Here is a 15,000-nt window from a genome sequence, read left to right as displayed (position 1 = left end):
AATAGCACAGACATAATTTCGTCAGTTGAAGAACCGGTGTCAAATCGTGAATTCATGAATTGGCAGCACGACGATGCATAAACACTGACAGGCTTGTCATTGAAATGTTGGATTTATGATATTTATAGAAAATGTGACCAGCTCACTCGTAGTTTTCTGGTAATGTGTCAACGTACACCTCGTCAGCTAGGGCGTCCGTTTTCCTCATTCGTGAAAAACGAACGCACACGCGAATATTCATTTTCTTTTCAAATAAATTAGGAGTAGAAGTTAGATTCGCGTCACCAGTGGCCTTACACGCCACATCCCATCACGTGTTTTCTCCATCGCCGAACGCGGCCCGTCCGATTCGTTCCCAAGCCAACGAGCGAGCATAAAAAAAACAAGGCGCATTAAAAAAAAAATCAAAGCAAGTCTTTCCCCCCCCCCCCTCAGATCGTGTGAATAATTCATCAAATGGCTAATTAGGCGAAAAACATTCGTAACGATGATATAATCTCCGAATTAAGGCACCAATGAGGTGCCTTTGAACTCCGATGCGCGATTTCCCGTCCGTGCGCGGAGACGGCGGGCGGGGCGCGGGCTCCCCGCGGGAATCAGGAGCGCTGATCTGCGTACGCGGCACGCCGCGCCCGCCAGGCAGGAGAGAACGGCGCGCGGAGCCCGATCCCACGCCCCTTTCATGTGCTGCTTCTCGGGCCTCTCCCCCTCGCCCTCTCTCCCCCTCTCCCCCTCTCCCCCTCTCCCCCTCGCCCTGTCTCCGAAGGTGCCTTTTTACTGGAGATCTCTAATTGGTCCGGCTCCAAGTCCACAGATTAAAGCCTGCGCTCTCTCTGCACGTCCTCCATATCGGCTCAGCCTCTCATATCGTCCCGAGAGGCATGAACCCCTGGGCCTGCGGACGAGAAGCCAGGGAGCCTAACATCGTGCAGCAAACTGGCAGAGAACGGGGGGGGGGGGAGATTTGCAGGTCTGAATCCTGGCTGTGCCTCCATACACATCTTTTCAGGCATATCACAAGGTTATTTGAGGGAGGGGGGGGGCACATCAGCTCCTGGATCAAAAAAGAAGAAGGGGGAGGGTTGCAGGTCTGAATCCTCGCTTTGCCTCCATGAACATCTGTTCAGGTATTTCATAAGGTTTTTGAGGAGGGAGGGGGCGGCAACATCAGCTATTGGATGGATGAAGAAGGGGAGTGTTGCAGGTTTGAATCTCTGGCGTCGGTGCAACACGGCCCCGGGCCCGAACATCCTCAGCCAGCACCCATCTGTGTTTGCACGGAGCAGATCGATCATCAAAAGAGGAAAGTCGGGGAAGTCACCCTGCGTAAGGACACCTCAGCAAATGAATAATAACAATTCAAAAAAATAAAATAAATAAAAATAAAATAAATAAAACAGTAAATCAATGAAGGGGTCCAGGGACGCGACTCGTTAAGGGACGGAGTTAATCAATAGGCTGCCTGATCGGTGACAGTGGGAGGAGCCTAGAGCTCATTCGTCTCCGTTAGGCCTGGAAGGGCAGAGCACATACCTGCTGACACTGGCACAGGAGAGAACAAGGGTAAACACCACAGAGATAGAGAGAGGGAGAACGAGAGAGAGAGAGAGAGGTTTTACCAGCATCCAGAGCTACTGATTTGACACATTTTACCAGTCTCCAGAGCTTTTGATTGGACACATAATCTGTGTCCAAAACTTCTGATTGGACACATTTTACCAGTTTTCAGATCTTCTGATTGGACACATTTGGCCAGTCCCCAAAGCTCCTTATTGGACACATTTTACTAGTCTCCAGAGACTCTGATTGGGCACATTTCTTTAGGCCAGTGCACTGGAGTGTGGTGTCTTGCGAAGTCACATGATCCACCGCATCCTTTTGGAAGGGCGAGGCCAACAGACAAGCAGATTAAAGAGGAAACGCACAACACACACCCGCATGCACACACACACACACACACACCCATATCCACACACACACACACACACACACACCTGCATGCACACACACACACACACACACACACCTGTACCCACGCACACACACGCTCAGACAGAGAGGGCACTTACATGCCACCTGCACTTCCGTGCTCCGCTGCAAGAGGGCGCCGACGCGGTTGCGGACGATGCAGCGGTAGAAGCCGGCGTGCGAGCGGTCCAGGGAGGGGATGAGGTACCTGCGGGACAGACAGATTGGGGACATTTCAGCGCGCGGCGGCAGCGGCGATAGCGATGGCGATGGCGGCGGCGGCGGCGGCTCAGGGAAGCTCATTGAACAGGCGGAGAGGGAGCTGGCGCTCTGCGAGGCGGCGGAGGATGACTCTTCCCGCCGCGTGCGCGGACAGATTTCTAAACTCCCCCCCCCCCCCCCACGGCGCGGCCGCCGCGGCAGCAGGGCAGACCGCGTATTAGAGACTACAGCAGGGGGGCTGCCGTGTGTTCACATATAAAATCAGCTGATATGCAAATGATCACAGCTACAGCAAGCTGGTTTCAGTGGCTTTTGTCTATGAAATCCGTCAACACCTACCCGTCCACCCCCACCCCACCAACACCCCCCCCCCCCCCCCCCCCCCCCCCCCCCCTCCCAATCTCCAGTGACCTTGAAGTTAACAGCGTCCCAGTGGAATAGTCAGTACAAACTGCAGTACATCCACCCGTCCACTGGGTGGCACTGTAACACACTCTATCTGGACACTGGCCCAGAGCAGCGTGCGCTGGGGCCTTCTGGCTGGAGTCTGAGGGGATGACATCATTGGCACAGAGCAGGGAAGGCACAGCCAAGGGGTAACAAGCGCACCCCCTACCGTGGTGGCCGTCTGGGGCCGGACACACTGCTGATGGGGCATGGGGGGGGCGGGGGGGCGGGGGCAGGTCAGGGCTGGGGGTGGGTCTGCTGTCCCATAGGGCACAGTGGACATTTGGTTTCATTGTTCGGTTTCACAGGCTGAAATTGGCAGCAGTCACGTGGCACTAGCATTGCTAATATGTTTTTTCATCGCGTTTGGCATCCACACCTACCAGCCTAACCGAGGCCTGCCACATGTTGTTCGGCAGCAAGGAAACGCGTTAGCACACAAAAGCTCACATTTTTGCCCCATCATAAATGCCCCATTAGCACACAAAAGTTCACAATTTTGATTCTCACACAAAAGCTTACTCAGCCAACTCACACAAAAGATACAGCTAACGTCAGTTAAATTGAAGCTGTGGCTATAAAGCTGGCCCAGGGTCACACTAGCTTCCCTTTCCCAGTCAGGAAACCCAGTGAACAGAAGGCTATGGGGCCACTGGCACCCTCGCCCCTTTGGCCAGTCTCTTATTTCGACGTGCTCTCCTGCGTCGCGAGCAGACGACGTGGGAAAACCGCTCGCGGTACGAACCCGCCCGCGACGAGGGCCTGAGCCGAGCGAGCGGCGGAAGGAACGCTCGGCGCCCGCGTCTTCGAGCGACCTGCAGGTGGCGCCATAGCCCGCAGCAGCCCGCGACAGTTGAGCGTTTCCGCGGGTTCGCCCCGGGGGGTAGGCCCCGCTGAACAGAGCGGTGTGTTCCGTTCTCCTTCAACGCGATGAGACGAGGGTCCCGCGGTCAGTCACCGGCTCGCATGCAGACGGCCGAGAGAAATCAGCCCGATCTGAGCAAAGGTGTCGGCAATGAATATGAATCACACATCTATCTGCAATACAAAAAGACGCAACGGCACCGCTTCAGTAGGACAGAGCGGGTGTACTCTGTCTCTCTGGAGATAATTGGCCTGGAAGGTAAATGACCTTAAGGCCTTGAGCTACAAATGGCTGTGAATGAAAGCTCGCCGGGCCCATGGATCAATGACATGGAGCGAGAGAGGGAGAGAGAGTGAAGAAAGAGCGAAAGAGAGGGGGGGGAAAGAGAGAGATATAGAGGAAAGGATACAGCTAGGTTCGATCTTGATGCTTTAAAAAGCTATTGACCTCAGATGGCAATCGATAGACAGGACAGAGAGAGGAAAGTAAAGAGATCCGCTCTTACGGAATGAAAGAGAGGGAGGGAGGGAGAGAGCGAGGGGGGCAGAGAGAAAGGGTGGAGACGGAAAGAGATGCAGAGAAAGAGGGGTCAGAGAGAAGGGGAGAGATGGGGAGAGACAGAGAGAGAGAAAAGGGGGAGAGCGAGAGAGAAAGAGAGTGCAGTAATCCAGCTAACTCAGTAACCCTGCTCGTGAGACAGGCCGCAGAGGAGGCGAGTTAGCCGCTGTGGCGTGGATCGGTCTGGTGGAGGGGGGCGGGGCAGCCTGGAGCCCCGCCCACTGTTTAAGGGAGTTGCCGTGGGGAATCAGCCCAGGGCATTAAGGTGCGCTCCTTTCCACGGCAGGGAGCCGAGACCGGGGGCCCACACGCCGGAAGAGAGCGAGCCCAAGAACAAGAAAACTGAGCTGAGAAGCAGAGGAGCTGAAAAGAGGAAAAAACAGAAGCTGAAAAGCTGAAAAACAACCTGAAAAGCTGAAAAGCTCAGAACCTGAAAAGCTGAGAGGCTGAAAAGCTTTTTGCTGTGTTTGGCTCATTTTTCCTTTGTTATTTTAGTTTATTACTCTCACCCAGAACCAGTGAGGGGGAAAGGAGAAGGTATTCATTTATTTGTTTGTTTACTGAAGGCTCCCTCTCTCTCTCTCTATCGGCAAATAAAACACCGGTGAAAACCGGAATTGCGACGCTCCCTGAGTCCAGATATTCCGTTGCTCTCAGGCATGACAACCGTGTAATCAAATTCTCCACTTGATCAATTAAGTGCTGAGTGCTGGCAGAAAAAAAAAATGAAAAAAAAAACTACAGATCCCATGGCTCTCAGAGAAACCGCGGCTGGCCACCACTGCTTCAAATCATTTCGCTCGGGTTCAAGCAGAGCCACTGCTCTACGCGCCAGACCGTCTCAATCAAACCCAGAGCCGCGTGACGGCGGCTCACGCATTACATCATTTAACTGGAATTCAAACGGGGCTCCGCAAGTCATTTCACTCAAACCCTCATCTGTCTGCATCGCTATTAAGGCACAGCTTGTCTGATTCCCCACGTGGGGACCGGAAACATCCTCAACAATTCGGTCTGGGGAGGCCTTAGCCGAGGGGGGGGGGGGGGGGGAGGGGCCATGATGACTGACAGACACCCGGGTCGATGCTGGTCTCTGGGGTGGGAGGAGTCGGTCCACTCCCGTCATTCTCAAGCTATAATGAAGTATCAAAGCATATTAAGTAAGGGGTTAGTGGGGCAGACATCCAGCCAAGTGCGCTAAATTACTTTTCGCGTGAAGCCCATTAGTGTTAATGGACTAATTAGGAGTCGGTGCAATGCGCAGGTCTCCAAATCCTCACCAGGCTAATTTGGACACTTGTGTGCACATTGCAACACGGCTCTGCATCCCCTGAATGGAGATCGCGGCTGATGTTAAGTGGGTTCTGTGTTGCTGGGTATGTGTGGGGATGGCTGGTGTGGGCTCAGATCCACATTAACCACTGATGCCTGAAGGCATTTTTTAAGCCTACGAGGACTGCACTGACAGACTGTGCTAAAAACAAGAGAGATGGAGGGAGAGAGAGAGAGGAGGGGAGAAAGAGGTGGAGGGAGAGGGAGAGAGAGAGGGAGGGAGAAAGGGAAAGGAAGGGAGAGAGAGAGGAAGGAGGGTGTAAGTGAGAGAGGGTGGGAGAGAGGGAGAGGGAGAGAGGTATGAAGAGAGAGAGGGAAGGAGGGAGAAAGGGATGGAGGGAGAGAGACAGAGAGAGGGAGGGAAGGGGAGAAAGAGAGAGAATGGATGAAAGGGGAAGGGAAGGGGATACAGAAAAGAAAGAGCAAAGGGAAAATGATGGAGGGAGATAGAAGATAGACAGACAGGAAGATAGTAAATGAGGGAAAGAGGGAACAGGGGAGCTAGAGAGAGACTCACCTGCAATTTAAATTACAGTTTGTTTCCACAATCACTTACACACTGATTCAATGAACAAAACATCCTAGACAATTACATTACCTACCAAAGGAAAGACTCTTTTAACAAACTGGTAAGTGCTATTCACCTGTTCACACACAAATTACAAATTTGTTTTCTTTTTTGCAAAAACCTGCACGCGAGTCTCTTCATAAAGCACGAGCACCCTCGTGTTTTCATCCAGAACACACCGTCATTCAATATAGAAATCTCTGCTCATTACAGCTCAATTAACACACAGTCCTCAAGGTGCAAACGCTAACGCGCTAAATTGTTCAATAAGAACTTCGGGATGAATAAAAAAGGATTGCTGGTGAGTTCATTTGTTTTGGAACAATGGATGACAACAATGGAGAGAGAAAGAAAGAGAGCTAGAGGAAGGGGAACACTGCGAATGAGAGGAGGTGGATGAGGGAGAGGATGATGAAGAGCGAGAAGAACGTTTGTCTCCGTTGAGATTGGTGCAATTCTGATTGACCATGTTCTCATCTATGGTATGACAGTAAGGGAGGGGAGTGCAGCCAAATTTGAGCTGCTACTCTGTTGCATTTGTAATCCGGACATTCAGAGAGGAAATCGGGTAAACCACTGCTGTATAACATTTGAATGACGCGTCCTGCTTTCTTACCTGACGTTTGCTCAACCGAACTATGAAACTGACTGCATTAGACTAAATGTGACTCACATCACAGGAACTTGGGAGTTATATTCAAACTTTGTTATAAAAAAAAAAAACGGATTGCAGTCGTTCTATTTTTGGCAGAATCGAGACAAACAGCCGAAGGTGGTAGACCACGCATGTTCTCAAGAAACTGCCACTGCAGCCCTGGTTACTGCTAGCAGTGTTATTCGGTTATGGGAAATGTAGCCTAATTGTGGAAGAGGGCATTTTTCACAGGATTGACGCGACCAGCGTTTCCGTCATCGACCGCGTCCTTCAGACTGACGGAGTGCGAACGGAGCGAGGGGGCACCGCGTTTTATTTCGAGAGGAACTCTGAAAGAGCAAAAGGGCCACACTGCCAATATGTGCGAGCAAGTCTTCATTCACAGGAAAACGTCCCCGCTTTAATTCAGCTCTTAACAGATAGCATTTGATCCCACGTTCCAGCGCGGGACCAAATGCTATCTGTTAAGAGGCGAATTAACACTGTTAGAGGTGAATTAACACGGAACATTTTACTGTGCACTGTATTCCAGCACTATGTAGTGTAAGCTACATGAGGCACTACCTCCACTATATGTTTTGCTGGACTTTATTATACTGTACTGATTTCAGAAATTGAATGGCCTCTAATTTTTTAGGATATTTGAGCTTAATCACAGAGAGACCCCACACAAATACATACTGTATTTGTAAATGAGGCTTAACCTGACCAAAAGAAGAAGACGGAACATCATTGACCACCGTGTCATTGGGGATGTCCCTTATTGGCCACCCTGCCATTGTGGAAGTCTCTTATTGGCCACCGTGTTGTTGTGGATGTTCCTTATTGGCCACTGTGTTGTTGTGGATGCCCAGGGAAAACAGTGCCTGTGATGTAGACGAAGCCCTCCGGCCTGACCAAGCCAGAGACAAAGTTACTGAGGCAGACTAGATAACCTTGTACAATGTGTACATATACCTTATTTTAGTTTTTACTTTATTTAATTTTTTTACTTTAATTTTAATTTTTACCTGTTTACAACATTTCTTACCTGCTGGAAAATACAAATAAAAAAATTGTGAATTTTGTACAGTTTTACTGTAATGCTTTACACATTTACATAATTTACACAAATTACTGCAGAATGTTGTTCCAAAATGTACAGAGGTTGTTCTGAAAAAAGCATATGGTTACTGATTCATTAACGGCTTCTACAGTAGTTTTAAATTGATCTCAGCAGTGTGTAATGGGCGTTCAGTAGTGTCCGTGTACTAGATGGCTTTTGTGTGCCGTTTGAAAGCTAAGTCTAATTTAGACGGAAGATAACATGTTTTCGAGTGGCGTGCTTCAGTTTGTCCCAGAAGACGTCTGGCCAGAGCAATGCGAGGTTTTTGTGTTTTGTGTTTACAGTTTCTGCAAAAATGGGAGTATGATTTCAGGAAATGTGAGCGAGCAGTTGTGAAAACCTGCAATTTAAACGGTTGAAATTGAAAAAACGCTGCATGGAGAAGACTCCACAGCGGCAGCCTCTCACACCCCGAGGGCCTGCGAGCAACCAACCAGGACATCACCCCCACCCCCACCTCCCCCCCCCCCACCAAAATACACCCTGTATTCACATTCCACTCAATTCTTTATGATTATGGCTGCTATTGCCGTCAATATCATAACTGTCTTATAACCGGTTCAAATTTTCTACCTTTTATCGACTGCAAGGGTTCAGTCTTTATTCTTTATTTATGGAGTTCTACAACACAACTGCATTTATCACACCTAGAACACAGTTCTGAATTTAAAGCAGAGCCAGAGAGACTGAGAGAGAGAGAGGTGAAAGACAGGCTGAAACTGAAAGCACTAAAGCTTATTAATTTCTTCTCCGCTGGTGTAGTTCCGGTGGGAGAGGAGGAGACAGCGCTGACAGGTGGTTGAGCTCCAGCTCTAACCTCACCTGGCCTGTGGAGGGCCTGAGGAGGGGAGGCCGGCCTTCTGCTTGACCTTGAGGGTAGCATTAGTCCCACTGCAGCGTAACCCCCCCCCTACCCTCTTCCTTTCTCTCTCTCTCTCTCTCTCTCTCCCTCGCTGTCTCCTTCTCCCTCTCCCACTCTCTACCTCTGCCCCTCTCTCCCTCTGCCCCTCTCCCCCTCTCTCCCTCTGCCCCTCTCTCCCTCTCCCACTCTGTCCCTCTGCCCCTCTCCCCCTCTCTCCCTCTCCCCCTCTCCCACTCTGTCCCTCTGCCCCTCTCTCCCTCTCTCCCTTTCTCCCTCTCCCCCTCTCCCCCTCTCTCCCTCTCTCCCTCCATAATGAATATAATTAACCTTTGAGGGGCCGGTGCGCTGGAGCAGGCTGCTGGTGACTGCGGGGTGTGGCAGTGATTGATGGATGCTTTTGAGGACGGCCGGCTGTGTCGAGCCCCCTCATTAACCGGGGATCAGGAGATGAGCCGGGCCGGGGGCAGGGTGGGGGGGGGGGGGGGGGGGTTGTGTGCCATGGTCCAGGACTTGAGGAGAGGTGTGTGTGGAGGAGGGGGGGGGGGGGGAGGGGGCGGTGGAGTGACAGGGAGTGTGATCCGTGTCGCCGTGGCAACGCCTTCAGAGCGCGGCAGACTAGCTGTCTGAGCAGTGGAATTCCTGTCACTGCAGAACCCAGCTTTCCAGGCTAAGGAGCACGTACCTGGGATTGCCCACGGAAGCCTTTGGGAATACAGGCTTGGTCCCTGCCACTTTCGCCTGAACATCCCAATAGGGGGAGCTATACATTATATTTATTTGTCAGACGCTTTTATCCAAAGCGACGTAAAATATGTTCATACCGAAGGTCATTGGAACAACTACAAAACACGGGTCTGATAAGGTACAATACTCAGTTTTTCATAGCCACGTACACATTAAGTCCTGTTCACTCAGTAAAGATTACTCTCTGACCTAACCTATACTCTTATGTCCAACTAGGAGGCATGCTACAACATCAAGATAACGATACAAAGTACAAAGATACAAAGTACCAAGTAAAATGGCTGTATGTAGAGTACTGCATGCTGGAATCCCACACAAAAAGCTAATGGCCAAAGAGCGACTGGTTGAGAGCACCGGCTTCACCTGATCACGAGACCGGGGAATCATGAGATGCACGTCTACGCATTCGCCCGGTCTACGAGTACCTGTCACGGGCAGGTTCGCTGGCGAGGGAATAACACGAACAAAGAAAGCAAAAGAAGGAGAACAACACCCACTGGGCCAGAACAACGAGCCAGGGGAAATCAAGCCTCATAGCCAGGGCTCACACGATAGAGCCCTTATCAGGTGGTCTGGGGAAAAAAGCCTCCCTCCGTCCACCTATCTATCCATCCATCCATCCATAATCCCTCTGTTCATCCATCCATTCCTCGATCCATCCACCCCGCTATCCATTCATCCAAGCTTTCATCCCGCTATCTTTCCTGCTCCTGAAGGACCCCCACCCCTCACAGATCTGCACGGGAAAAGTCTGAGAAATTACTGTGAGAAATGTGCCTCAGGCTGGTTTAATACTGTGGATTTATTGTAAGAAGCATGTGACAGGTTGGGATGTTACTGCATAAATTACTGCATGAAACATCTGACTCATGGAACGTAATAACATGGGTTATTACTGTGCAATTACTGTAATAAACATGTGACTCGGGTTGGGTTATTGGGATAGTTACTGCAGGAAACATGTGACCTGTGCCCACGCGACTGCATTGGAAACAGCTTGAGGATTACGCACGTGACAGCCGGGGTCCCTATGGAAACAAGAGCATGCCCCGCCCTACCTCCCCCGCCCCATCCTGTCCTGGGCTAAGAGGGTAGGGACGACAGCACAGAGGGTGCGCTGAGCTCTTATAGGGGGAGGGACTGGATGGATGGAACAGGTGCCCAGACGAGATTTCGGGGTGCAACAGGTACAGTCCCGGAGGGCAAAGTAAATAAACACTGGCAGTAGTGTTCAAAGAGGCTGACAGTCCAAAGCACGCGTGACAGGTGCGTGGGATGATAAGCTGACGTACCTGCTGTGATGAATTACCCGCACGCTGCCAAAAAGAGAAGTCCCGCAGGGTGCGGAGGGAGAGAACCGCTCGGCGATAAATCCCTTTCCCCATCGCTCCCTCCGTCCCCCTGTCAAACCCCCACCCCCCTGCCGCCCCCGACCGCAGCATGGGTCAGGCTCACCAGCTGTACGTTCACCCACACCACACCCCCCCTCCCCCACCCCACAAAATAAATCACCTTACACTTACACAGAAATGGAAGTCATGTTCCTCAATCAGAGCCCACACATTCTACAATAATCTGATTCTGATATTCCTCAGATCCCCTGAGCACGCTGAGGGACAGGCACCATTTTCTACTGCAGCTGGGACTGCCACAGAAAAGTCTGGGAGTTAGAGCATTTATACACACACACACATCCTCACACACACACACACACACCCTCACACACACACACACACACACACGCACACACATGCGCGTGCAGGTGCACACACACACACGCACCTGCACACACACACACCCTCACACACGCACACACACATACACACACACACACACACATACCCTCACACACGCACACGCACCTGCACACACATACGCACACACACACAGACACACACGGACGCACGCACACCCAAGACGGCTCAGCCATTGAGCCAGGCGGGGAGAATGTCGTCTCCAGTCTCAGAGCGCAGTCCATTAGCGCTGCAGCACAGCTCCAGACGACGCTACCTGCGCGCGGGAAAGCTGCTTTCCTGAGGTCACGGTCGAGCACCGAGGCGAAACACGCGGCCGTTCGGCGGAGGGGAAACCGCTACAGGCTGAGTATATTTGTATGACATCTCCCTGAGAGGACTGGGAGAGAAAAAAAAAAAAACAAAAAAAAAAAAAACATTTTGCTCGCTTGCAAGCATTCAACACCTACAATCGCCGCAATCCAATTTAATCAGGACAATAGACGCCTTCCATTGAAATCTATGACAACAGCTGTGTGACACCTCCAGCGGTCCCCAGCCAGGGCTTATTCTCTCTTTTACACAGTAATCATAGAGCACTGATATTGAATGGGAAAAAAAAAAAACAAGGAAGAATATTCCCTGACTAATAGAGTAAATGCCGCTCTGGCTCAAGTCCACGGAACAGCCGAGCGCACGGGACGAAGGGGGGGAAGAACAGGCCTGCGGAGAACGTGAAAGAACCGCTCACGTCCCTTCTTTTTTCAATCGCTCTTCCTCTTCATCTTCCTCTTCCTCCTCCCCCCTTCCTCGACCTCCACAAACAGGCAGGCCCGCGGCAAGGAGAGGGTTAAATTCGCCGCAAAGACGCGCTCGTTTACGGCTGTACTGTGTTACCCTTTTTTTCCCTCTCACTCTCTCTCTCTCTCTCTCTCTCTCTCTCTCTCTCACTCTCTCACTCTCTCTCTCTCTCTCTCTCTCTCTCTCTCTCTCTGTGTCTGGCTCCTGATCGCCAGTCTACTTAACAAAGCGAGCTCATCAGAGTCCCGCCACCCCCAGCCCCCACACACCCCCACCCCCCACGCTTCCTGTGCAAGGACTGAGGCGCTGTTAATTTGCTCACAGGCAGCATGAAATTGTGTCTGTTAATAAAAATATGAAAGCTGGTCACAGCAGCCATGACCGTATCTCCAGCCAGACAGACTGAGAGCTGAGACTTAGAAAAACCTTAGAAAACCCCACAATCCCATGCAAACAACACTGATGACCTGCTCTATCTATCTATCTATCTATCTATCTATCCCTCTCTCATCATCTGTATCTCTCACTATCTCTCGCTATCTTTCTCTCTGTCACTATTTCTCTCTTTATGTCCAGCCGGCTTTGTCTGTTGTTTTCTCTATTGCATTGGATCTTCTTATCTGTCTGTCTCTCTGTCTCCCCCTCTCCCTCTCTCTTTCTCTCTCCCTCTCTCATCTGTTAACAGGGAAGTAATGGGGGCTAACGGTCTGGAAAGTGAGTGTACAGCAAGCGAACAGAGAAAGGCCCAGAGTGAACAGGTAAGTAAAGATCATTTGACTCTAGTTAATTTTACAGATAATTTAATCCCCGAGTTTTGCACTTGTATTTGTTTGCTTGTTTTCTCTTAATAAATGTCAGCAATGCATTGCCGTGTAATAAATATAGTATTATGATAAAGCGTAATATCCTAACTTTAACAAAACACAATCCGCAGGTAATGTGAGGTGAAAATCACTCTCCTTTCCAGCCGCCCCATCCATCATAATGAAATTAATGTCATCGGCGAAAGAAACGAAACCCGCAATTTCGAATTGTTCCGCAATAACTGTCACAACGGTACATAATTAGCGGCTGATAATCTTGTTGAGCGCGCGTCTGTTCTCCCCGCTCCAGAAAGCAGCCGTGTGCCACGCTGGGTGTGAGCGCCAGACGCCGGCGAGGTTCGGCGGGGTTCGGGGGCGAGTCTCCCCCCCCGCCCCCCCTCCTCGCCGTCGAGTGCTCAGAGGCGGTAAATAAACGCGATCCATCATTCTGTCACACGGAGCGGAGCTGCCCGCCCGCCCGCCCGCGCACGGGAGTCAGCGACGGCCTTCCCGCTACGGGAACTGAAGCTGGGCGCTCGTTACATCTGTTACACCTGTAACACCCGTAACACCTGTTACACCTGTAACACCTGCAACACCTGTAACACCTGTAATACGCAGACCCAGGAATCAGGACGATACTGTTTCATTTTTATTATTATTAGCCTTTATTTATACAGGGTGGGTTGACTGAGTACGCATGCGGTTTTGCAGCAACTCCCAGTGAACGCCTACCCCCTCACACCCCACAGGTAGCCTGCATGTCTTTGGGACTGTGGGAGAACGCCGGAGTACCTGGTGGAACCCCACGCAAACACGGGGAGAACATGCAAACTCCACACAGAGAGGGCCCAAACCCAGAAAGGATGTGAACCCAGGTGCCACCCACCGCGCCGCCGTGCCAGTCTCCTTGAGCCAGGCAGTGACCCACGGGCCGCAGGTTAACAGCTATTGGGTGATTTATGTCCGATGAGAGCAGGCGCGCCGGGCGGGGGCCGGAGCGGGTGGCCCGGCGGAACACGGCGAGGTCACGCTCTCCGACAGTGATGGATCGCGGCTAGCGGGGCGACTCCTCGTGGGGCGGGGGCGGGGGGGGTATCGATCGGGGACCGCGGGACGGAAGGGCGAACGGCCGGGTGGCGTTCATCACCAGCTCCAAAATGAGGGGCGCTAGCCAACCTCCTGGGGTGCTGGGGCAGTGCTGGGCCTGCAGTCTGTTTGGACTCCTTTACCACAGGCCTGGGTGCGCCACATGAGCCCCAAACACCGAGGTACTACTGTACAGCACGGAGCGCTCCTATCTCAATCACACACACACACTCAGTAACACACAGGCACATGCACCTTGACACACACAGTCACACACACACACACACACACACACACAGGCACATGCACCCTGACACACACAGTCACACACACACACACACACACACACACACACAGGCACATGTGCCCTGACACACACAGTCACACACACACACACACACACACAGGCACGTGTGCCCTGACACACACAGTCACACACACACACACACACACACACACACACACACAGGCACATGCACCCTGACACACACAGTCGCACACACACACACACACACACCCATACGCACAGCCCAGGTAAGGCTCTGGGCCAGAGAAGGACAGAGATGTTCTATTATCAGGACCAGTCAGCTGTCTGATCATCTTTGCTCCGCACGGTCCGGCCCATGTGATCATGTGACAGGGCCTTTAATCTCCCATCATGCCGAGAGGCTGAGCGCGCCTTCTGTCACGGCGCGTCAGCGTCTTCCGTCCGGGCCCCCGCCGACGCACCTGATCTCCGCGCGGGGGGGCCGCTGCCCGTGACAGACAGGTGATGCCCCCCACCCCTCCCCCCCACCCCCCAACCCAGCGCCACTGCGGGAGATAAGGCCGCTTCACACCTCGATTAAGATCTCCGCCTTATCGTTAAAAGGAGCGCTATCGGCGGTGGCGACAGCCCCTCGCAGGCGTCCCGCGATGGGGGGGGGGGGGGGGGGGGGGGGGGTGTCAGCACGATTTCGACAGGGGTGTGTGAGGGAAGGCGAGACTATCGGAGTCGGGGGGGGGGGGGGGGGGGGAACCCGCAGGGAAGAGGAAGGGGAGGATAAAGATTAGGGACAGTTCCCCAGGGATTATGATGGAGGGACCAGGGAGAAAAGAAGAAAGATAGAGGGGGTGAAGGGAGAGAGATGGATGAAGAGGGAAGGAAATATGCAGGGAGAGAGAAGAGTGAGAGTGAGGGAGGACGGGGAAAGGGAACATACAGGAAGGGAGGGAAAGAGAGAAGAGAGAAAGTGAGCCAGGGCCAGA

At 52.1% G+C, this 15,000-nt stretch overlaps 1 protein-coding gene across 1 annotated transcript in view; it reads right to left on the bottom strand.

The window, feature by feature from the left end:
• sdk2b (sidekick cell adhesion molecule 2b) overlaps positions 1–15,000 on the bottom strand; it is a 92,182-nt gene that overhangs the window by 76,219 nt on the left and 963 nt on the right. Inside the window, exon 2 of the mRNA XM_035401039.1 lies at positions 2,070–2,176. Within this exon, the coding sequence (XP_035256930.1) occupies positions 2,070–2,176 (107 nt within the window). The remainder of the gene's footprint in view (positions 1–2,069; positions 2,177–15,000) is intronic.

This window comes from Anguilla anguilla, chromosome 2 (assembly GCF_013347855.1).
Source record: "Anguilla anguilla isolate fAngAng1 chromosome 2, fAngAng1.pri, whole genome shotgun sequence".
NCBI classification, from domain to species: domain Eukaryota; kingdom Metazoa; phylum Chordata; class Actinopteri; order Anguilliformes; family Anguillidae; genus Anguilla; species Anguilla anguilla.
Note: the sequence above shows the minus strand (reverse complement) of the source record. Positions and strands in the feature narration are given on the sequence as shown.